The sequence below is a fragment of the Micropterus dolomieu genome, linkage group LG18, assembly GCF_021292245.1.
Source record: "Micropterus dolomieu isolate WLL.071019.BEF.003 ecotype Adirondacks linkage group LG18, ASM2129224v1, whole genome shotgun sequence".
NCBI lineage: Eukaryota > Metazoa > Chordata > Actinopteri > Centrarchiformes > Centrarchidae > Micropterus > Micropterus dolomieu.
The window spans coordinates 25,963,106-25,986,850 of record NC_060167.1 but is presented as its reverse complement, the minus strand read 5'-3'; the positions used below and the strand labels follow the sequence as shown (position 1 = coordinate 25,986,850).

At 38.1% G+C, this 23,745-nt stretch overlaps 2 protein-coding genes across 12 annotated transcripts in view; one reads left to right on the top strand and one right to left on the bottom strand.

The window, feature by feature from the left end:
* The window catches only part of LOC123987223 (chemokine-like protein TAFA-5), a 50,944-nt gene extending 27,878 nt beyond the window's left edge, over positions 1-23,066 (top strand). The window contains exons 4-5 of one of the 2 annotated variants that reach the window (XM_046075917.1): positions 3,646-3,773; positions 20,169-23,066. In XM_046075917.1, the coding sequence (XP_045931873.1) occupies positions 3,646-3,773; positions 20,169-20,177 (137 nt within the window). In that variant the 3' untranslated portion in view covers positions 20,178-23,066. Of the gene's footprint in view, positions 1-1,532; positions 2,883-3,645; positions 3,774-20,168 lie in introns of those variants that run through there. The other variant, XM_046075919.1, reaches the window with a different exon arrangement.
* acap3b (ArfGAP with coiled-coil, ankyrin repeat and PH domains 3b) overlaps positions 1-23,745 on the bottom strand; it is a 163,670-nt gene that overhangs the window by 116,157 nt on the left and 23,768 nt on the right. The window lies entirely within an intron of this gene.

Sequence of the window (23,745 nt, the reverse complement as noted above, 5' to 3'; positions counted from 1 at the left end):
TCATGTCACATTAAGTCATGTCACATTACGTCATGTCACATTAAGTCTAAGTCATGTCACATTAAGTCATGTCACATTACGTCATGTCACATTAAGTCATGTCACATTAAGTCATGTCACATTAAGTCATGTCACATTACGTCATGTCACATTAAGTCTAAGTCATGTCACATTAAGTCATGTCACATGACGTCATGTCACATTACGTCATGTCACATTACGTCATGTCACATTAAGTCATGTCACATTACGTCATGTCACATTAAGTCATGTCACATTACGTCATGTCACATGACGTCATGTCACATGACGTCATGTCACATTAAGTCATGTCACATGACGTCATGTCACATTAAGTCATGTCACATGACGTCATGTCACATTACGTCATGTCACATTAAGTCATGTCACATTACGTCATGTCACATTAAGTCATGTCACATTAAGTCATGTCACATGACGTCATGTCATATTACGTCATGTTACGTTGTGCAGTGTTACGTTTTGCTGCTATTTTGTGTTGCATTTCGTTGTGCTACGCTGCATTACACAATGTTACGGTAGGCTACTTCATGTTCCGTTACAACATGTCATGCTATGTTATGTCATGTCATGTCATGTAATGCCATGTTGTGTTGCATTACATTGTGCTATGTTGCGTGGTGCTGTGTAACGATGTGCTGTGTTCGTCATTATAGCAGAATGCTCAGTTACGCAAGCATTATTACAGTTATGAGTTTTTGTTAGTTATATAATGCATTAAATATTAAAATGACATTATACATGTTATATATAAGTTTTTTTTAGATCCAATGCTGTCCATTGAGGGCAATGAAGTCAATCATTGTAATCATATTAGAAGACTCCAGATTTATTTTAACCACATGTATTTGTTTCAGGAAATGTTTCTCTGATTTATGTTGTTATGTTTGATGCTTCCTCCTTGTATCTTTCCTCTCCATAATGAGGAACATCTCTTTCGGTTCTCCCTTGTGTGTTTTTCCCCTCTGGGACCAGCGGCCATCTTTAATGAGATGCATACACTGTTAATTGCTGACAGATGTTTGTCCCATATTCTGCTGAATAAATGAACAGTTCAGTATTTTACTGTGTGTCATACGTTATGATCCGGAGTCACAGAGACATCGACTCCATCACTTTGACATTTGACCTCCTCAGTACAGACCGGTAGTAATGTTGATTATCTGGAGATTTGATATCTATGATTCTTTGCTTGAAGGGATCATCCCCCAGTTTTACACATAAAGGTCAGTTCACTTAATCATACTTAGCCTCAAAAACAGTTCTAATGTATTTTGTGACTCTCGAGGGGGAAATAACCCTGTTGATGTCATGTCAAGCAACAGAAAGCCTGTGTTATCTGTGGGGAGGATGTGATGAAGAGATCTGGTTGCATTATGGCTATAATGTAGGATCCAGTGTTTTTAGAGCTTGACACTTACAAAAGGACTGAAAGTCAGGATATTTCTGACCCCATTAAATGTCCTGTGATTGTGTTTGTTTTTTGTTAGCTGTTTCCTGCTCAGTTAGACTCCTGCCTCCACAACTCAACACACTCCTCTTCATCACCCCCTCCTTCCTCTCCGTGGGCCAATCAGGAAGCCACAATATGCAAATGTCGTTGTGAGAATGTCCTATTTCTTTATAAATAGCTGATTGTGATGAAGAGGAGCCCTGAACTGAACAGCATCAGTACTCTGATGTTGGACTGAGTTTAGTTTGGTTCTTTGATTTGTAAGTTCACTCCTTTCCATTTTCTTTGGATATTTAAAGAATAAATATGTAAAATTTTGACAAAGAAGTCATAATTTAGGGAAATGACTCACAATCTGATGAGAATAAAACTATAGTATAGAGAGAGTAAAGTTGGAATTTTACAAGAATAATTTTTTTACGAGAGCACATCTTTCTTCTAAAGTTGTAATATTTTTAGAATAAAGTCAATATTTTAAATAATTTTTAGTTTGAATGTCGTCAGAATCAAGGTGCGAACTACATGTGAGCCAGGGGGACCTTAGCGCCCCTTTATAAGACATCAGCTCCCCTAAAAGCATGATTTGTGATATTTTTTGGGATCTCTAAAATATTGACAGCATGCTTTATTGCCATTAATTTCTATATTACTCTATAGAGGGAACGATCACCCACCGTCCGCAGCAGGCCAGTCGCTCCACGATCTCCTGTTGCTCTCCGGTACGGGTTATGTTGCTAGTATGACCGACGGGCTGTGAACGGTTCGTGATTGTTCCCTTTGGCTGGATATATATTATGCATGATCCATGCACTACTGCAGCTGGGGGCTCTCTGCAGCGTTATTATTATTGTAATAAGACAAACATGCCTGATACTTTCACTGTCAGCCCCAGGCCTACATGTTTGCAGCTATTAATGATTCAGCAGTAAGAATCACAGTCTACTAGTTCTACTAAAACAATTATACGTTTAATCTCATAATAGTTTTTTTTCTGAACAGTGGCCACACAATACTCTGCGATACTATCTTTTTCTTCATCTCGTGTTCTTTAATTTCAGCTCACTGTAGTTAATCATCATGACATTCTGTACGTATGTGTGTAGATGGCTACAATCAAACAGGAACAGCTATAATTATAAAGATGCAATGATAATGTAACAGTTTTATTATATATAGGCCTAACATCATAATATAAAAGTTTGAATAAGACAATAAGAACAAGAAGACACCAGTGGAGAGAGGAAACATATCAGCTGTTTGTCTGCTTGAGGACTTCAAGGAGGACTCACATAAAAACGATGCACATAACAACACTCACGTGGCAGTATGGAAATCCATAATTTGACCCTTCACAAATTAGAACAGGTTGCAACAATCTAATGGTTACTTCAGCAATACAGTATTGTAAAATAAGTATTAATTTTTAGCAATAAAAGTAAAAATTATACTTTTGGTCTCTATATATTTATTAGTTTTCCTTTTCTTGTATGCTGCTGGATACAGCACTGTGCTACTGTTACAACTGTAATGTTTTGCCAAATAAATATTTTCTGTTTCAACATTGCATTGGTGTTTACAGTGTTTTTAGAACTTCTCAGCAGATTACTTTCACTCAAGAACATTGTAGGGAAATGTACATATAAGCCTATGAAAGACAAAAGAGCTTTATATTTAGAACAACAGTGTCTAAATTATATATCCAATAATTTTCTTTAATGAAGTGTTTGCCATCTGATGCCAAGGCTTCATTTTGGGATGTGTTCATGACATTTTAAATGCAGTGTTTCATTTTGAAGGAGATATGAGGCATTTTGCATTTTGTGTGAGCAGTTTTGGGAATTGTGTGTAGAGAAAAAAGCAGACATAGTCTTGAAAACATGTGTGAGCAGTTGTAAAAAACTGTAAACCATCTCAGGCTGTACAGAGAATGTTAATCAGTCATATATCTGACATGTGACTGTTTATTACTTCTACATTGTTCACAATCTAAGAACAGTAACATTAAAGAATACAATTATCATGACAAAGCAAAAGTTTGAGGACACTCAGGAGGAACTGAGAAAGTCATTGAGGGATGTAAACAAATAGCATAACACATCGAAATGAAAATGAAACAAATTAATTTACCTGGGTCTCCTTCTCCTCCTCAGTTCGTATCGTCTGGAGTCGACAGTGGTGTGAAATGTCTCCGTGTTTGGACGATGAAGGTTGTGATCTCCTGGTCAATCAGTCGGGCTGGACCTGCACGCAGCCAGGAGGCCGAGTCAAGACCACCACGGTGAGAACAGAACCGATCCTTCACTGTGTTCTATCTCGCACCAACATTAAGGAAGTAATCATCAATTTCACGGGACCTTGAAATCAAAGTTTTTGGTAGAATAAAATATTGTGGGTTAACATTACAACCCCAGTATGCACTTCTGAAAGGACAGTAGACAGCATGAGTTATGTTATGCACACTGTGACATTTGAAGTCCAGAGATAATAGGTAACAGTGCCACCAATTTTTGAATTTGTAATGGTAGATTTGGCATAAATTTTGAGTTAATTTGGTATCACAAAGTTCATTCTTTTATTGTTGGTAAGACGTCCTTTCTTCTCTGCTTTTCAAATTCCACATTTAAACCTTTGTATTACTTTCTCCGGCTCAAATTTGTTAAAATCTGAACTCATTAAATTGCTGTAATCATTATTCTGTCCATACTGGCCATTAAAAAACTCTTGCAGTGTAAGTATGTTAAGAAGGGATCTCTTAATGATCAGTTTGAACAGGAGGAACGATTACAGCAGGCGAAAATGTACATGTGGGCGCATGATGTTTTAGCACAGGCTTGAAAAATGTGAACCTTTCCTTTAAAGTGGAAAAAATGAGCAAGAGAGGAGGGATAGACAGACACGTAATCGATGTTATCTATAGACAGAAAGACCAATATTAGAATGACAATAAGAAACAGAATGAATATATCTGGTGTGGGCTCGTTGTGAAGAAGTGTGCAGATACACACTGTTGGATCTATTAGAAGACTTATTTTTATCATCTACCTGTCCACATTGTTCCCACAGACATACATGTATTAATTTCCGCTGTAATATGACTTTTTTTTTTTATTATACCAGTAGGTGTAATGAAAAAGCAACCAGTATATTTTTTTATCATTCGCACATAGTCAGAAATACTAATAAAAAGGCAAAAAAATTAGAAGAACACTCACTTCTGGAAATGTTATTTTTTAGAGTTAGTGTCCTTCATTCCTTCTTTTCCACTTCTGTGTGTTTAATTCCAATCAAAATTCTAATTTTAACATCAGCTTCTAATAAAACATAATAACATCTCCTAACGAGGACGCTGCTGGCCCTTATTAAAATCACAGCCTGTGTGTGTGTGTGTTGATTGAAAAATTGCTACCCATGAGCAATCTCTTCTCCATCTGCCACTCTTCACAGCGGCTGATTAACTGCAGTTGTTTCAAAAGCCTCTTCATGCAGCAGATTTCACATCAACCAAACTCATTCAAGATTTGGTGTGTTTTAAAACGCAGCTCTTCGTCTTCTTTCAATTCTCTGTCATGCTCTGTTTAGCTGAAGACAGTCGAGTCTGATGAGCCTGATTATTTGATTATGTTACATTAGTATCTACTGAAAACCTTCAACTAGCTTCAATTGTGAGTTTCTGGTTCTGTTTCTGTCTGGTTACCTGCACGCTGATCACAACTCACCTGTAAACTTTTCTGTTGTAGTTAGTCAGCAGTTTTTTTTTTACATCTATCTATCTATCTGCAGATCTGTAAAAACATTTTTAAATTTTTGGTGTTGGCGAGCTTGGAATGGTGAGGATTTGAGGACAGCCATAGTGCGTGAAGATTTCCAATTACCAATGAGGATGTCTGTTTGTGTTGAGTTTGAGCTGCCATTTTAAAAGGACAGCGGCTGGGGGACTCAACCGGGGACTCGATGAGAGAAATAACATAATCATTCTATCGCTATTTAAAGTGAGAACTGACAGTAAGTGTGGTTTGCAGCAGAATAATGTGCATGTTTTTTGATGTATTTTACAAGATGGTGCATGCACGTTTGTGTTTATTTGCTGTGCTGTGCAGTGCTATCTTGTACTGTGCTTGAACTGCTTTTACATTACAGTGCAAGCAGCTAATGCCACAGGTGTGGTGCTAGGGAATATGTTTACATTCAGTTTGTTTGATTTGTGTGATTATCCGCTTTGCAGACATGTTTAAATTGCAAATGTCAGTAAATAGTCTGCTTCACCAAGTAGGATGAACTAAATTAGCTGCCAACTAGCGTTAAATTCTTGAATGTAAAATGATACAATCTAGAAAATGGTTGACAGCCTACTTAACACACAGAAGCCGATTAACACAGAATTACTGTATGTGAGCTTTGTTTGGTGTATTTTACAAGTTGAAGTGAGCAAGCATGTTTGTGTTTATTTGCAATGTTTGTACTTCACAGTACAAGCAGCCAGTTGCTGCCAGCTAACAACAAAGGTGTGCTGCTATAAGAAGAACAGTATGAGCAGGTTTTGGCAGGCACCTTGTTTCTGTATGTCTTAGTTTCTTTCTTTTCTCATGGGTGAATCTGTTCTCGATCAGTGCTGGTATTTTAAACTTGTGGCCCTATGGTAGATTTCTGGAAGAGGTATAAAATGTCATTGTGTGTGTGTGTGTGTTTGTGTGTGTGTCACACAGGATAAGGATCAGGACCGAGCTAGCTGCTCCGCCCTACTCTGCGTTCTGTATTTTATTTCTGCTTTTTTGTCCTTTGCCAATCACATGCCTGCTATAGCGGCATTGGCAAGTGGTAACAATGCGCTTAACTATATGATTAAAAGGTTACAATCATATTATATTGTACATGTGAACAACAATGGCACAACTGTAGCCTAAATACAATGACAAAATCTCATCACTTCCATCAACTGAGAGCTCTGTGTCATATTAATTGATCAATTGATTTTGGTAACCCAGAGGAAACAGGGTTTGAAGATTTGCTGAAAGTCAAAAAGTCAGCTGCTAGACATATGAAAAATGTAGGTAACACATTACTTAATTTAGCATTTATAAGCAGTATACAAACATTTAATAAACGGTTTATTACCTAATATAGTGTAGTTATAACCAGATATAAGGACAGTATTCAGTTAAATATGTTTAATATTATTATGAATAGGGCTGCCCCATAGTCAACTAGTAGGCCTAGTTGAAGCAATTAGTTAACTAGAGTTTATGATATTAATTTAATTATTATATATATATTAAATTTTACAAGTGTGTAAAGCTGTATGGTTAACTGGTTGACATGCATACCATCACTTATATGAGTTTAGGCACACACCCCTGTGATGGTTAGGGTAAAGGTGAGGGGCTTTAACACAAACATCATTTGTCATTTTGTTTCACGCGGGAACCGAAAGCTGGTTTCTTGGGTCACGGGACCAGCTTACTGTCCATCCAACCACCCTGCCACCGCCTTATTGTCGGACTTTTCATGGTGAAAAACAATTTGCGTTATATACCATGAAAAAAAAAGCATGTTTATTCATTCGCCTTTTGATGATATCAGGCTGAACTTCCTGAATAGTAATGCCTCTCCTGTCCCCGCCTGAACCTGCTGTGTCTTCGTCGTCCCCAGAGTCAGAGTCCAGTGGCCTGTACTACGAAGCGAGGTCAATCTACTCAGAGTTAACTCAGGCAAACTCGGGGTTTACAAACTCTGACCGCCTACACTGAAGTTAAGCGGTACTATGAAGGTGAATAAGATGTTGGTTGGTTGAGTCTGTGTTAACTTAACTGGAGTTGGTGCATGTTCACATAAAAGGGGCGTGTTCGGCCGTGCAGACATTTTTTTGCAACGGCGCATGTTCCATATTTCTCCAGAAGAATGCATTGATAGTGTCAGGATATGAGGAGTTTAAAGACACGTCAATGCCTAAATCTAAAGCAGCCGACAAAGCCAGGGAGGCTTGTTGGCATTGCATGGAGTAAATTTGTAATTATCGTCACAGTGTTCTTATTGTAGGCTAATTCTTATTCTATGGACTCTTCATTTATCCTATGTGTAATATGATTAAGATGTAAAGATACAACTGCACATAAGGTCCATTGTAATAGAAAAAAAGGTGCTAGCCGAGAGAGGTAATAATCTGAGACAAAATTTAATTTCCAAGATTAGGTCATCTACAAGTAAAATACTTGAATATTCTCTGACATTATAATCACACATTTATGAGAGAAACTTAACTTTGCAAGGCTGCAACATCACACACACACACACACACACACACACCTCTGAGGTGTATTATACATGCAGTGAAAAGTTATATTAGACTTTGCAATCTGATTCAGCAGTGAGGAAATACTCGTGGGTTTAGCCCACTATCACTATCATGCACCTTAGAGACTTTGCCATGGATTGGGCGTATACACCAGACTGATTTTTGATTTTTAGTGACTTTAATTTCAGGGAATTTTTGTTCTTGTAAATTTGACACTTTCATCTAGGATTTGTTTTTTCTCAGTTTATTAACCCCTACCCTGGCTCCGTATGTTTTTGGACACGTAAAATAGTCTATCTAAATATGTTAATACAGTTATGATAATTCAATTATAGCCTACAGATGGGCTGCAACTCAGAAACTGGTGCATTAATTAATTAAGATCTCCTCTCTAAAATCACAGAGGCTGCAGGGTCGCTGTTAAGGTAGCCTAATGCTGTTGTGTTCAGAATAACGTCATTTCAGCTGCAACCGCAGTGAAACAAATCAGGATGAAATCTAAATATATTTTATCAAGTGGTGTGAAATAATAACCTATCATTAACACTGAGTACAGATGTGGTGTGTAGTCCAAGTCTATATTCTGCACATGCTCACATATAAAAAGCTGATTAGAACTCCAGTTAAGTGTATTCATGGTCAAGAAATTTCTCTTATCCCCTACTGTGCAAACCAGGTCTCAGTTTACATCATGTTAATCAGATCACAGCAAGAAGAGGGTTTGCTCATAGTGTCTGAAAGCTGACGGCCAGCATCCTGTATCAACACACCAAACCCCCATTCACTCCTTTTCTTATTCCTGCTTTCTCGTTGGTTGGTTGGTTCTCTGAATAATGAATTCTGTCAAACCACCACTGACTTTCAAACGACAGGACGCTGCCCTGTCTGAGAGTTTCTCCTCCGTAGGGAACGTGTTGTTTAAAGATGGACAGCAGAGCGAAGAGCTGCTCGCCGTCACAAAACTCAGGGTCAGATCGATGAAGCGTCCCCTCTCGGCCTCCTGAGGACATACAGACACAGCTGCAACACTGCAGGACATCTGAAATCAGATACATGTTGTGGGATTTAGACTGAAAAATACATTTATCTTTTTTTTAATCAACAGTGTTATGAACAATTAATGCAGTCTATATGAAGAATTCACAACCTCGGAAATGTTATTGTTTTACAATGTTGAATCGAATAATATTTAATGTTTATACAGTTTAAGTAGCAGTAAAGGGAGCAATTCAAGGTTGACTTGATGCTCACTTGATGTTATATGATGCTTTGGATAAATCTAAACTAAACACAAAAGGCATTAGAAAAATCCCTTAATTAACAGAGCCTCCATGCATGCAGCCATAAATAAATCCCTAACCCTTTAAAATACATAATGAATCTGAATTATAATCAAGATGGTAAAAACATTTAAAGTCTAAATAATCCTAAAACATGCCTGACAGCATGATATCATGAGTGGATGGTGATTTATACATCCTCGATGATGATCCCGGCTCTTACTGGAAGCTGAGGATTCTGGTAGAAGATGTTTGATCCTCCGAGCTCGTCCTCTAGCAGATGAGCGTCTCCCCGAGCTCTCACACACAACACTCTCTCATGCCTTCATTTGGTTGAAAGATGCGTTGTTGCTCCTGCTGCCTCCAGCTTAGTGCTGAATACATAGACGACAAAATCTCATTTTTAAAAGGAGCTACACACAAACAAGCTCCTCTGCTAATGAAGGACAGCAGATCTGATTGCCTCGCTGTAAGGCAAATTAAATCACAGAGACGCAGCGCTGAGTGGGCGGACCGACACGAAAGTCTACTGTGTTTACACGAGGAGAGGAGTCAGCGTTCATTAAAATTCAGAAAGCAGGATCAGAAGAACAAATCACATTCAATTACTTACAGGGACATACAGAAAGTGTGGAGAATTTAATTGGTGATATTTAATGAGAGAAAGACTCACAGTGCTCCTTCACACAGTTTGATGAAAGACTCCGAGAATGCTCTTAAATGGAGACCCATTGTTGGGCCTCATGAAAGAACATTTTCTTACCCCACACCTCTCTTAAGGTTTCTTTACACTGTGTAATTCTGGTCAGTCCCATGAGAAAGTTGGCAGTCGTGAGAGAAACATGGTTAATGGTCTGAGATGACACACAGAGGGTAGAGTTTTGGAGGGCAAAGACAGACTGCATCAAATTCTGACAGCGTCTCAAATGTTTATTGTAATTCTCTGCTAGAAATTACATCTATATTAAACAGATTTGCAACAACATATCTGGCAAATTGCAATAATCTTGATACTGAACGTATCAGTAAAATGTTCACTGACAACAGATTTCGTTTTATTTCGTCTGCAATAATGTCCGCTCGTAGTGACAACAGCATCATTAAATGTTTTTATGGTTAAAAAGGGAGCTGGCAGCACTTGGTAAAGGTTAGGGAAAGATTCATCTCAGTTTAATAGAATCTGCAGTTACTTGAAACATTTTTGTTGCCTAAATCAAACCACAGGACTTAGTGCAAACGCTCGACTCTGCTGTCAGTGCCCTGCGCTTGACCCTCCATCGGTATCACTCCATCTCCCGAGCATCAGTGATATCAGTGCTGTGAGGTGCCTACGCAGAGCCCAAAGGATACTAAAGGACAGTACCCACCCAGCCACAGCCTGTTCACCCTGCTGCCTTCTGGGAAGAGATATATAAGTTTCTGCTGCTGCACCACCAAACTGCAGAGCAGCTTTCCCCCCCCAAGCTATCAGGCTCTTAAACTCTAATTCATCCTCAGCTCTGCTCCATTGACTATAGGTAATTTCAGTTTACTATTTTTATAACTGCTTCTATATTAATGTATATTGTCTGCTACGTAGCAGAAGGGAGTTACAAACCCAATTTCACTATATAACCTGTTATATTGTGACAAAATAAATCTACCCACCTACCTACATCCACCTAAACCTCCTCCCTGCGACTCCAGCATAAACATTGCCTGTGAACATATTCCAGCGATTACGTTTGTCAGTACAACATAATTAGGACAAAAAGTAATGTATAAAGAAAATTTGTAGGAGACAGGGTTGGTGACTTTGGTTTTGGTTTGTAAATGGTCATTTTTGGAAAACCACTCTCTTCTATAGATTCTACAAATGACACACACTTTGGTTTACACGTGCATGTTTGTAATCACATTCTTTAAACGTCACCATTTGGGGAAAAAATGTTAATGTTCCTTTTTTTAGTCATGCTCGTAGCCTGGCTCTCAGCTGCACTTCAATTTAGTTCCAAACGGCCAATTAGCATGCCGCTGACATTAGCATTTAGCCCACAGCACCACTGTAGCTAAGTAAAGTCTTACAGAGACGCTTGCATGGTGATTCTTTGGTTGTGTCCGAAATCACCCACTACTCACTATATAGTGGACTATCTTGTGAGCTCGCCGAATATATAGTGAGAATTTTTATACCCTATGTAGTGGACTCCCAGTGTCCCAGAATGGATTTTGAAAAGTAATGTACAAACGATAGTCACTAATCAAGCAATTTATACAATCATGCATTGCACAATCCACCAACCGATTGTCCGACAGCACTGACTTCGGACACAGCCTTTGTATTTCTCATGATGCTTCAGCATCTAGTGGTCTTTCTTTTCTCAATTTGTTTTTGCAATCTAGTTGACTCTGGTGTACCTACTTAAAGTCCAGTTCCTGACTCGTAACCTGCTGTCACCTACAAATCAATCAAAAAAAAAAGTTTCTTGTTAGTGCAGCCGAAGAGAAGCTGAAGTTTCTTCACCTGAAAACTCACCTGTGTGTTTCAGAGCCGGACGGTAATATCTCGGGAGGATTTTAAACATCTATAGGCTCAGAGAATATTAAAAATGGGCTTTAATATTTTAAGAAGCCGCAGCTTTGCAATATTAATGAGACAACTTCTGGCTTGTTTTTGCTTTGGAAGTGAAATAAATAGTAACAGAGCTCATTGTTTCTCATCACCAGCCGCAATTCATCATAAAGCAATTATGTTGGAAACAAGGCCGCCTGCCAGTTTACTCCCGGTGCAGTGTTTATCATGGAAACAGCAGACAACACACACACACTCACTCACACCTCTGATAACTGAAGGCTGTATTTGCAGTTGTAGAGCAGTAATAATGTGATATGTAACTAATACTACGACGAAGCTCAATTCTGTTGTCTCCTGTCCCTGATTTAATTTCTTTATAATATTTTTTATCATCAACAACAACACGGTCTCCTCTCCTCAGAGTCTCTGTTGATATCTGGTTATTGCGTTCTGATGCTTTTAGTCATTTGTTTGTTTGCTGTTAGTTGGGTTTGAGTTAACGAGCTGCAAGCAGTAATGTTCGTTTATTAACTACTGGTTGGTTGGTTTTGATGCTTTAATTTTACTCACTTTGATAAAACTAAATCATTTTCACAGCTTGTGTTTACAACTTCATCAAAATCATCAGGGTTGTCAAACAGGAAACAGCTTGAAGTTTGATATTCAGTGGCACATTTTATCAATCAGTCACAGAGACACTTGTCTTCTTCTTCTTAGCTTCTACTGTTTGGGAAGCAGTGTTAAATTTGCTCCAAACCATCAATCAGTATGTTAACATGCACTCAAGAAATCAGTTTAAGATATCTGACAACATATTTACAGGCACTGCAAATGTAAAATCCTCACATTGTTGTTAAAAGGAGAATTTTACAATCAAAAGGTCAGCACCTGAAACCGACTTACTTGAACTTCTAGATGCGACTTATTGTCATGTTCTATCAGTTTAGTTTTGTTGCGTTGAGCTCAGCACTTTTTTTGCTAATTATCTGTGAAATGAAAGCGATGTATACTTTTATCCTACACAAAGCGAAGTAACTTGAATTGCCTCCTCAATGTTCAGCACAAAAAAACTTTTCATTTTGCTTAGTATTGTTTTTTAGTTCTGCTTGGTAGAAGTTCATCTCAGTTCCTCTCTGTCACCTTTACCCTATGTGCCATGTTTGTCAGTTGCAATAGCAAGCTGGCCCATGTGGCTTTGTTGACTGTCATCACTGAGTTGTTGTTGTTTTGGTTTTTTTTACAACTAACCGAAACACCCATACTGTCCTGGTGGACTTTCACCCAGGAGACCAGTGTTAATTTCCTGTGTGAAAGAATCAATGTTGATTCTTTTTAACTTATGCCATGTAACTTTCTAACATACATAAGTAACCTACTTTTTTAACCCAAACCACAATCTTTTCCTAACTATGTAGTTTTGGTGCCTAAACCTGTAACCATTTCACAATGTTAACGTGTTTTATTCTGAAAGTCTAATCGGACGTTGCATATTTGTTTTTAGTAAAGGGGTGCAGTAAAAAGTGATGAGGGATCTTGGCTAAGCGTCCATATGTGACGAGTTTGGAGTGAGAATGTGTTGGAAGTCAAGCTTCCTGTAACTGGTTGTACCTCTGCCTGTAACGATCTCTCCTTTCATCCAGCCACTCTGCTGTCACAGCAAAACTTTCTCAGCCTGAAGTTTCTGGACTTTTTGCAGATGTGAGCATGTGAGAAGCTGAAAAGAAAGCCAGTCGCACTTATTCAACGACAAGAAACCCGTTTTCGCACTGAGCAAGCGTGCAGGAGTCAGAGAGGTTATTATTGTGCTGCTGGAAAATGAGGAAAGTTTGTTTGAACTTTTCTCGCTTCCACTGATTTTAGTAAAAGGGCATCAAAATGGTATAATACTCCTATTTTCTGACAATCCATTGCCATGAAAAAAAGATGGCCTTCCTCAAAATGTTGCCACAGAGTTGGATGCACACTGTTAAGATGAAGATTTCTGTTAATTGGAATTAAGGAGCTGAGACCAAAACAGGAATAAAAGACACAACAAAAGCACACTACAGTACGTGTTCAGGGTTACTCCTTCTCAGTTTGTGTTCACATTCAGTAAACTGCTCAGCTGATGCTGTGTTTTCAGTGAATCTTTGGTTGTTTGTTTCCTTTGTTCGCCATCGGTTCTATTATCTGTTTGTCTGAACACCTGGCTGTGAGCAAAAACTCTCTCCCATTGGGGGAAAAGAGACAGCAATGCGGGACAGGTGCTCCATTCTGATCCTCTTCCTGTAATTGATCCCATTGGGCCTTTGTGCTTTAGCTGAATTCAATCAAGAGCACAGGTTTAAACTGTGTGGTCGCAGCTGCTTTTGTGAAATCGACAGCAGGAGGCAGGAAGTGTTTGATTATCTGATTAAAGCTCTGATCAGTCAAACCAGGTGAAGCTGCAATCACCTGGCGAGGTCCAGTTGTGTTAATGTTGTTTTAACTGGGTCAGAGCTGGGTCAATTTGATGATATCAGTTTGTCTCTTAAATTCACACTGACATGTCTTATGTTTGTAACAACACAGTGTCGGCCTGAAATCAATTCCAATCAGTGGGTTTGCTTCTGTATTAATTTCAACTTCAGTAAACTCTGACATACATATATGTGGTGTTGACCAAGTTGTAAAAACCCTGAACACTACCTGCTCAGCAGCAAACATCATACAGACACAGTTAGAGATTAGCTGGTGAACATAGTGGAACATTTAGCGACTGAACTTCCCTATGGGAGTTGGTGGAGGCCATAAACAGAGCTAAATGAGAGAGAATATTGGACACAAACACAACATCAGATGAATGATCATGTTGCTCTGTGACTGCTGGATGTGAAAATATGTTAACCGTCAACTTAAAACTTTATACATAAAGTATATGTCTATTACTTTACCTGTAAAGTTAATAAGAACTTGTTTTTATTTAAAATAAAGTTCAATGGAGCCACATGTGGTTTCAGTTGAAGAGGTCAGACCAGCACACTGCTGTTCAGCTCTTCAGAACAATCAGTTTGGCGCAGCTGAAAGCATTCGACATTTCATTTCTAACGTCCGTACATGATCATTACAGTTTGTGGAGCAAGGGTGTAATTTGCCGTTGCAAAGGTGTAATCAGGCGTCGCAGCAGAAAGCAGAACTCATTTGTGTCTACCTGCATCGGTTCGCCTCAAGTTCGCCTTCAAGACACAACTGTCCTTGAAAAAAATTTATGTTTGTATGTTGAAGTGTCCTGTCTCGTCGAAACCTGCAGAGATGTACTTTGTATTTATTTTCAGTCACACCAGGAGAAAAAAGATAGAGGTACAAATCACAGTCTGCTCAACCGGACAGAAATCCTATTCTCCTTGGAGAAAAGGAGAACTATTTACTTTGAGGGTGAACACAGCATGATGCAAATCAGAGACAGAATATCCTGTAAATTGTTTTTCTTTAGAACCAGAAAGATTACAGCTGCTTGTTTTCACCTTGTTTTCTGCTCAGATAGAAACTCTCAGGGGTCAGTTTGACTAAAACCTTCCTATAAACAGCCAGAGGCAGTTTGGAGGCGGTCACATTACATTCACATTCACTTCAGACTAAAGATGTCCAGAGTCAGTCAGCAGTAAGATTAGGTCCTGATAGACAGGTTCCCAGGTGGCAAATATCCAAACTCATTAGGCAGTAGAAATAATTCAAGGAGAAGCTCCTCACTTTTAGACGGTGCTGACAATGTCACTTTTTTGATCAAAATGAGAAACGTCACCAGCTGCAGATTTTAATCAGCTGTAGATAATTAATGTTAAATCCTAAATGAGCTCTCTGCAGCTAGTGACTGTACTCATCCAGGGAAAAGAAAACACCACGGTACTAACCATGGGAGCACTGTTTTTTGCAGTCCAACAAGACCAATTTAGTGGCAACTCTTCACTAGAGAAATTATCTGAATCTGATTATCTCACTTTTAGGAAAATCTTCCAGTTCAACGTTTATTCATATCAGATCAATAAATGAAGCTGATCCACCTCAAAGTTGCATATCAGGACCTCCAGGATTTGATTTCAAGTTGCTGGTGAAAATTATAGTGAAAAGGTCGTTAGGCCCCAGCTCTTATTTCAGTGTGTTACATACATATTTAATCAACATGTCAATTCTTCTGTCCGGCTATTATTAGGTTGAAGTGACACTTTGTCAACATAAATTAGACTGACACACAAAACAAAAGATGATCTTTTAACTACTTTTTTTAATAAATTTATTTACTTTGTGAAAGCTAAACCTATGGGGATTTGAAAGGATTTGGATTCGATACTGGATTCAGATGTGATCAAAGTCTATCTAATCTTAACCAGCAGGATTGGGATCAGGACCCATCCAGGCATTTTTTGATGGATTAACGTGGTGTTTTTTTAAGTCCAGAGAAATTTCAGAAAAAATGATACATTTGCTGCTAACAGTCTCTGCCTATGTTATGTTTTCCAAGCAGATTTACGGTCGTTAATCCTCAATGGACATCAGGGACAGTATTATTACTGAAAAGATTAAGTTGTGCTGATTCCAGCAATGCATGTATGGTGTTTTCCACACGTTTAAAAACATTGCATTGGGAGGAAAAGTGACTAATATGCTGGATTGTGGGATACTGAAGTCCCAAAAGGGATCTATCTATTGTGTCCTCTAGAGCAAGACTGAAGACTGAAAATGGGCCGCAGTTTCTATGTTGTGTGATTATTTTAGTGTTCACTTTGGTTTGAGGATGACCTGAGCTCAGTGTATCACAGCAGCAGTGAAAACGGTGAGTGTTACCTCTTTTTCCTACAACAACGTTTCAGGTGTGCTCTGACTGCATGAGATGAAGCAATGCATTCGAAATGTTCCAAACACACCTCCTCCTCCATGTTTAATCAGTTGTGAGCGGAGCATTTAGGGACAGTGTGAATGTTGATGCTGTTTCAGAGTGATATATGGTTCTCAGTGTAATCCAACTCGTCCTTGTCTGACTCCTTTGGCTCTTTTTAGGATTCCAGCTGCAGTGAAACAGGATGGACATGAATAATTCAGGGTTGAGCGACTCAGAGGTGCCGCAACTGCTGCTGCTTCTTCTTCTTCTTCTTGTTCTTCTTTTTGTGAGTCTTTACCTAGAAGCAATTACAGAGAGCTTTGCCTCCACAGAGGGGACAGAAATGAAGTGTCCATGCTCGTCCCCAGAGCTTCATGTTTTTAATCCGAGGCTCAGAGCCTTCAGGAGGACATGTCCATACTCTATGAGATGCAGACTCTATATGTTGAGCCGCTGTCATATGAAAGTGTAGTGTAGTTTAAAAACTAAGTTTAGGATTCAGAAGAGCAAATGAAGCATGCTGGTCATGTGTAATGCAGCTTAAATGTAAAGTTCACGTTATTTCACCAACAAAGACCACAGCACTTAAGATATGGATCCGTAATATTTGATTTTATGTCATGGATAGAGGAGAGGAGAGATGATGTAAGCGGAATGGATTAAGGGTCCAGATGGAGGGATGAGGGATGCAAGGATGAAGGGATGAGGAAGAAGACGGAGGGATGAAGGGTTAAAGGGAGGAATCAGGGTTGTGGATGGAAGAGAATGATGGCATGGTGTCAGCCAGTGGCAGGTAGACAGGAGGGATCCAGCAGAGTCGAGACTCTGAGTGGGGGAACCATCTCTTCGGATAGCGCCACCAGTCGTTCCTGTGTTCAAACAAAAGACAGAGAAATTGAGACAAGAACGACAAAGATGAAAAAAGAGAAACAGTTTGGGTGGGAGGGATGTGAAAACTGAGCGGAAGCGGAAGAGAGCTGATAAGGTGTACTTAAATGCTTTTGTGCGGAAATGGGATTTGTTTTAATCCTATCTGTTCCCGAACCTAAAATTTAATTTAATCAGTTACAGGTTTATTAATCGATAAATCTGTACCTACCATTCTCTATTTGTCTTCCTGTCAACAAATCTCACAAAAATTCATCATGAATTAATCCCACTAACTAGTGTTGTGTGTATATTCATAGTCTGATATGTTCTTCTTCTGAGTCATAGAGCTGCAATGTTGTCCAAAAAATAATAAAAACACATCCGTGAGTCACACTGTTGCACTCAGTGACATGTTCCTTCATTATCATGAACACACACTGTAGACTCAATCTCACCTACACCATGCTGCTGCCTCAAATGTGGATTCATTAACAAAAGTAGTCCCCAACAAATGCAGTATTTACTCCTGTTAGAGTAATAACAGAAAGCTCAAAGAAATTACTGAGCTTGTTAAAAGTGAAACTTGATATTTATATGATGTCTTTAAAGATTTACTACTTAAATGGGCTTGGAGCTGAGAGCCAAAGACAAGGTAGGAAGTCAAGTTTGATAGACGTGGTTTGGGTCTGCAGCAAAAAAATATAGAAAACCAGCTTTATTCTTAAAAAAAATAAATAAATAATAATAATAATAATTAATATTATTAAAATATTTACTACCTTTACCAACTACAGACACATTTTAATCCAGTATTTCTTAGAGAAACCCTGGCAAAGCTAGTCTGCAAGCAAATTCATTTTAAGAATGCTTAAACAAAAAAGCCTTTTAAGTTGAAATTGCAAACTTGTGCATATTTAATCATCCAGGCCCAGCAGTTACACAGCAACATTATCAATCATATGGAGGCGTGTTTATGTCACTTAAAAATGTAAGTCCAATCATTACTCTCTTTTAGCTCTGTTTTTGGTCTCTACCAACTCCTGAGGGAAATTTCAGGCTCTTTAGCTGCTAAATGCTCCACTTCCTTCACCAGCTGGTCTCCTACTATGTCTGCTGTTTGTTGCTATGAGAGCGATGACAGTGATCCAGAACAGTAAAGTGGATCTGGCAACTAAAAACAGAGCTGAAACTCACTATGAAGCTCCATAAAGCTGAAGTGAGCTGCAGAATCAGGTGATAATTCTCTGTAGGTTCATTACTAAAAAAGACCACATTCACATTGTCATTTGATAGTTTATTGTAAAAATATCAATTATAGCTGCTGGAGTCTGTGAAGGTTAAAAAATAAATGCTAATAATGGATGGTTTGTTTGTTCTAGCTGAATTATGAACTCAGCAGCAGCTGTTATAAAATTCATATTATAAAATTCATATTTTTAATCTTAGACAGTTCAGTCAATACAGCTGACTGCAATTTTTGACAACATTTTTTATTGTTTTTTAAGCTTTACAGTCAAACTTGATTTTTAATCAGTGTTACCTTGTTTTACCTCAGTTTCTCTGCTCATTACCTCCCCACTCCATGCCTTTAACATGCAGAGGCGTGTTGTTGTATAAAGTCCCATCTTGTCAGTGACTCTGTGTTCAGTTTGACTTCCTGCTCCGTTGCTTTAATTGGATGAAGGACTGTGTGGATTTTAATTCTGCAGTTTGTGTGAGGCTCTCGATAACAGCAGCTAGAAGGAAAACATGAAGCTGAGAAGATTCAAGCTAAACTGCTGTATAATCAACAACTTTATTTTTATGCTTTTCACATGTATTATTTTGTACATATTTTATTTATAGTAGCCACTTTGAAGTTTTATAATGAACTGATCTAACAGATCTTATCTATATCAGCGTTCATTGCACTTGATCTAATAAGCAAAACTAGAATTGTGTTTGTATTTCTCTCTGTCTTTTGCATCATAGCAGTGTGTCTGATGTTTATATTTCAACCTGTAAAGTGTGCAGAGACTCTTTGGGTGATGTGCAGTGAATTGAAGTTGTTGAAGTCTGTGTTGGTTTTCCTTGTGTACACTGGGTCACTGAAGGAACACATTTCATTCCTCTGTATGCGGAGAACTATGTGCGGTGTGAGTAACAACGAGTTCTTTCTTGCACAAATTTTAGAAAAAAATCTAGAGGATATAATGATCAGTAAATACATTCAACATAAACTAATTCCTTTGAAAATTAATATAAATTCATAAAGAGTATTTCTATTTACTTCTACTGTACACTACATTTATTTGATAACTTTAGTTACTTTGCAAATTCTGATTCATAATACAAAATATAATCAACAAATAAATTATGATGGATTATTATAGATTAAAATAAGATAACAAAAGATCATGGTGGAAAATTCACAAGCTACCTAACAGAAGAAATATAATTTAAATCAAATAACCAACATTACCAGCTGCAACATTAATGCAGCAATAATTCCATTTTTAAAATTCAATGAAATAATACACATTATTCTGAAATGGGCCATTCTATGTAATGACACTGAGGCTGTGTTATTTGTGTTTGTAGACATATATAGTACTAATATAGATTTTTGTACATGAGATCTTTAATACTGATAATAAGTATTTGAATTGTATTGTAAAGATTTTATATACTTTTTTAAATATGAATTTAAATTTCTTCTTGAACTTCTTTCATACTGAAACATGTCCTCATCAGGCTCATGTAGCTGAATGTTTTCTCGATGGCGGTCTCCACTCTGCTCAGACCTGCAGACGCTCTGATTGGTTGCGGCAGATTCTATCCTAATGCTGCTCATTTCTGTCCTCCAGGTCTCATGACAGCGGCGGCAAGGACAGACGCTCCCCAGAGAAAGACTGGTTCCCATCGGCCATCACCCATCATCGCCAAGCGGAGCAGCATCCGCCACCGCCACAGCTGCTGATGACCAATCATCAGCCACTAAGAGCGAGGCATTGGCACGTCCTGCTTCATGCTTGGAGTGACTTGTGGAAGTTCTTCTTTCTGGGAAGAAAGTGACTCCATTTGATTTCGAGGAGATTTGAATTGCAGTGGATTATGACGAGCTGCTGGATTGATTTCTTTTGTTTGGCACAAAACTCTGTTTCATTTTTACAGACCAAAGATGAACAGAGCCAACAATGAGACGGTTTAGAGGGGCAGAGACTTTTCAGAACCCCCCCTTCACCACCATATCCATGTAAAGAAATTAACACATTGTGACATTATACATTAAGTGACTTAACTGAGCAAAGTAAAACTGTACATGAGTTAATGATAAAACATGTGTCTGTATGAGGACTGATGAAGCTGGTGATGTTTCTGTTAGGACAGAAAAGATAAGTCGGGTGGAGAAGGTGAAAAATCATATCAGTTTTTATGATAAGAGTATAAATCTTTTAGCAGAAACCTGAAGAAATATTTGAAAGATTCAATTAGAAGCAGTCTGGGAAAACTGTCAGTCAGCCATGGCAGGAAAAACAACTAACACGCCAGGTGAATGTACTTTTATAGAAAACTATGTACATTTAACTATTCGTACAGTTACACAAAGATTGAACACAGACACTAAATGAACCTCAGACAATAACATTTATCATAAAACTTTATTTTGATGTTTTTTTAAACATGAATATTGTTTCACTGAAGTTGCTTTCACACCAAGTCACGTTTTATTTGTACAGTTATGCATGTTACTAGTCAGCTGCTAGCCAAACAGCTGATGAATTAGCCGCTGATGGTGAAGCATGAATGAAATAGCCACAATATGATGAATGAATTTATCAAAATATAAATTACATATATTATCAATTAGTTTAATCATGCTTGCGGCGTGGCTCTATGGATGTTAGTTGGTCCACCACAACTATTGGATGTCTTCTCATGAAGTTTAGTTTAGATATTCATGGTCCCAGATAATTTATTGAACTGACTGGCTAAGTAGTAATTGTTAGCATGCTAACATACTAAACTACGATGATGAGTAAGGTAAACAATATACCTGCAACATGTTAGCATTGTAACTGTGAGCATGCTAACATTAGCCCTTAGCTCAAAGTATCCATGTGCCTAATTACAGTCTCACAGAGCCGCTAGAATGGATGTAGACTAACAGCTGAATTCCACTGGACACGGCGGCGTCATTATTTTGGCTGCGAGATGGATTTTTTCCACCCTCTGTGCAGCTTCAGATTAAACTCAAAGTGTTTCAGGAGCATTTTAGGAGTGGAGCATTTTGCCTGCCGGACTTGTTAATTTTTCCTTTTTGTGCTTCTACTAGCTCAGCTCCCTGCTACCCGGTTTAGTTCCGTCCTCCAATTGTCTTCATACCCTGCAGGGAACATTTCAGAAGCAGAGCGATTTTGCTGACTTGCTCAGATGTTGATTTGGTAATTTGTTCTTGATTTTGTCGTCTGTTTTAAATTGTGTTTATTGTTGATATCCAATTGGGAGTCTGCACACGTTGTTTTATTTTGTAAACTGACCAGATTCTCTACATCGTTTCTGTGTCTGACTTCCTGCCCGGTTTGATATGCTTCTGTCGCATGCAGCAGAGCAGAGAGACACTTCTGAAACGCGCTGCGGCACATCTGGTGGACTCACAAGCGTTGTCTAGTGGAATTCAGCCTTTAGTGTGAGTTTATTGATGTATGTCTCGTCTGTTGAGTTAATATCAAATAACAAATACACGGCTTCACAGTGGACAGATGACATCTCCAACTTTAAAATATTCTCCTAGAGGTTTGATATCAGTGTGCAAAGTTTCTACTTTTTATCACAAAAACTGCAGAATTCTTAATGATTTCTGACTCTTCTCCACCAGACTCCATTATGCATCATGGATCAGATTTTACATTTTCCAGTGCCACTTTTGGACATCATGCAGTCAGCATGGTAGGTTTTAATGAAACAACAAGCAAACCATTTCACAACAGAAGCCAAGCTGTCGTGTCTGTTTGGGGGGAGAGAAGCATTAAATGTATTTTCAAAAGCCTAAAGTTCTATATTTAACAATTTTATATGTTGTATCTTTGTAGAAATCCTTATTTAACATCATTCTCATGAATTCACAGCCAGCTGCAGAAGTGAACACCACTGCTGTTCAAAGCGTTTCTGACAGTCGCACTGTTTCTCACCAGGTCGGAGAAAAAGTTTTTGATACCACTTTCTTATAAGTCACCCTTTATGAAGCATTTTTAAGTTGCAACTAATGATTTTATTTATTATTAGGTAATCATTTAGTAATGCTTTATAGATCAGTTACAAATTAATACCTAAACTTTTACTTAGCTAGTTATGTCTGTAGTTACAATTATTAGTAAGTCATTAATAAAGATTTCTTACAATAATCCATTAAGTCCGCAGAAAATATAAATAACTCTTTACCAAAATGCCTGAGACCTGAAATAAATAGCTAAAAAGACAAATCAAGTGTCATGTTAGAGGGGGGTTGCAAAAGATTAATAGATTATTAACATAAATAAGTCAAGTCATTAGTTACAACCTATAAATTGTTTTTTTGTGAGAAAGTGGCATTGAAGTTTCCTCCAGTTATTGTAGGTTAAGTACACCAAATCCCAGAATGCAGTGTGTCTGTAGGTCATTGCCTTATTCATCTGCGTTTCCATCAACTGGAGAGATTAATTCACCGTCTCTGTTTTGATGCTCTGCCAGTATGAACCATATTTTTCATTAAACAGTAAACACATGTTCATCTGTTTTTCATCTCAAAGGTTTTCTTCTAATCACAAATTAAAGAGTTTTGTGTTCAAGACAAGAGGAAGCAACAAGGAAACAAAGCTGTTTCCTCAATATCATGACGTAAGGTGCCTTTCTGGGGTGGGGTTGTGTTCACCATGTTCGCAAGAACAACACAGTAATGTGGTAATCAAGACTTTGTTAATTGAAAGATTTGATTGCTGTGAGTTATTTACAACGTCCATCAGTGTCTCACAACCTAAACCAGTTTAACGTTGTGTACTTGTCCTCCCACGTTGAAAACATTACAAATTCCATTTAAAGGCAGCATTAATCAAGGTATGAAGTTACCAACACAATGACTGCATTTTTCAATTATATTTTACATTGTATGTGAACAATAATTGAAGTATCAGTTGATGTTCATATGCTGAAAATTGAATGAAATTTAATTTCAAGCATGTAAAGTTTTAATCATTGAGATTTTAATGAAATTAAAAACCCCATTTAATTTCCATTTTTTTTATTATCTCTCTATTTGGTAGTTTTCATTATTAGTGGCAGAGTCTGCCAATCCAGCACATTTATATCTCATCAATATCAGCTTCACTGTTTGCTGCACAAAATATTGTTTTCCAAAGCCTCCCAAAACGACACACTTACCAGTGCAACCGGACTTTACCTACGGGA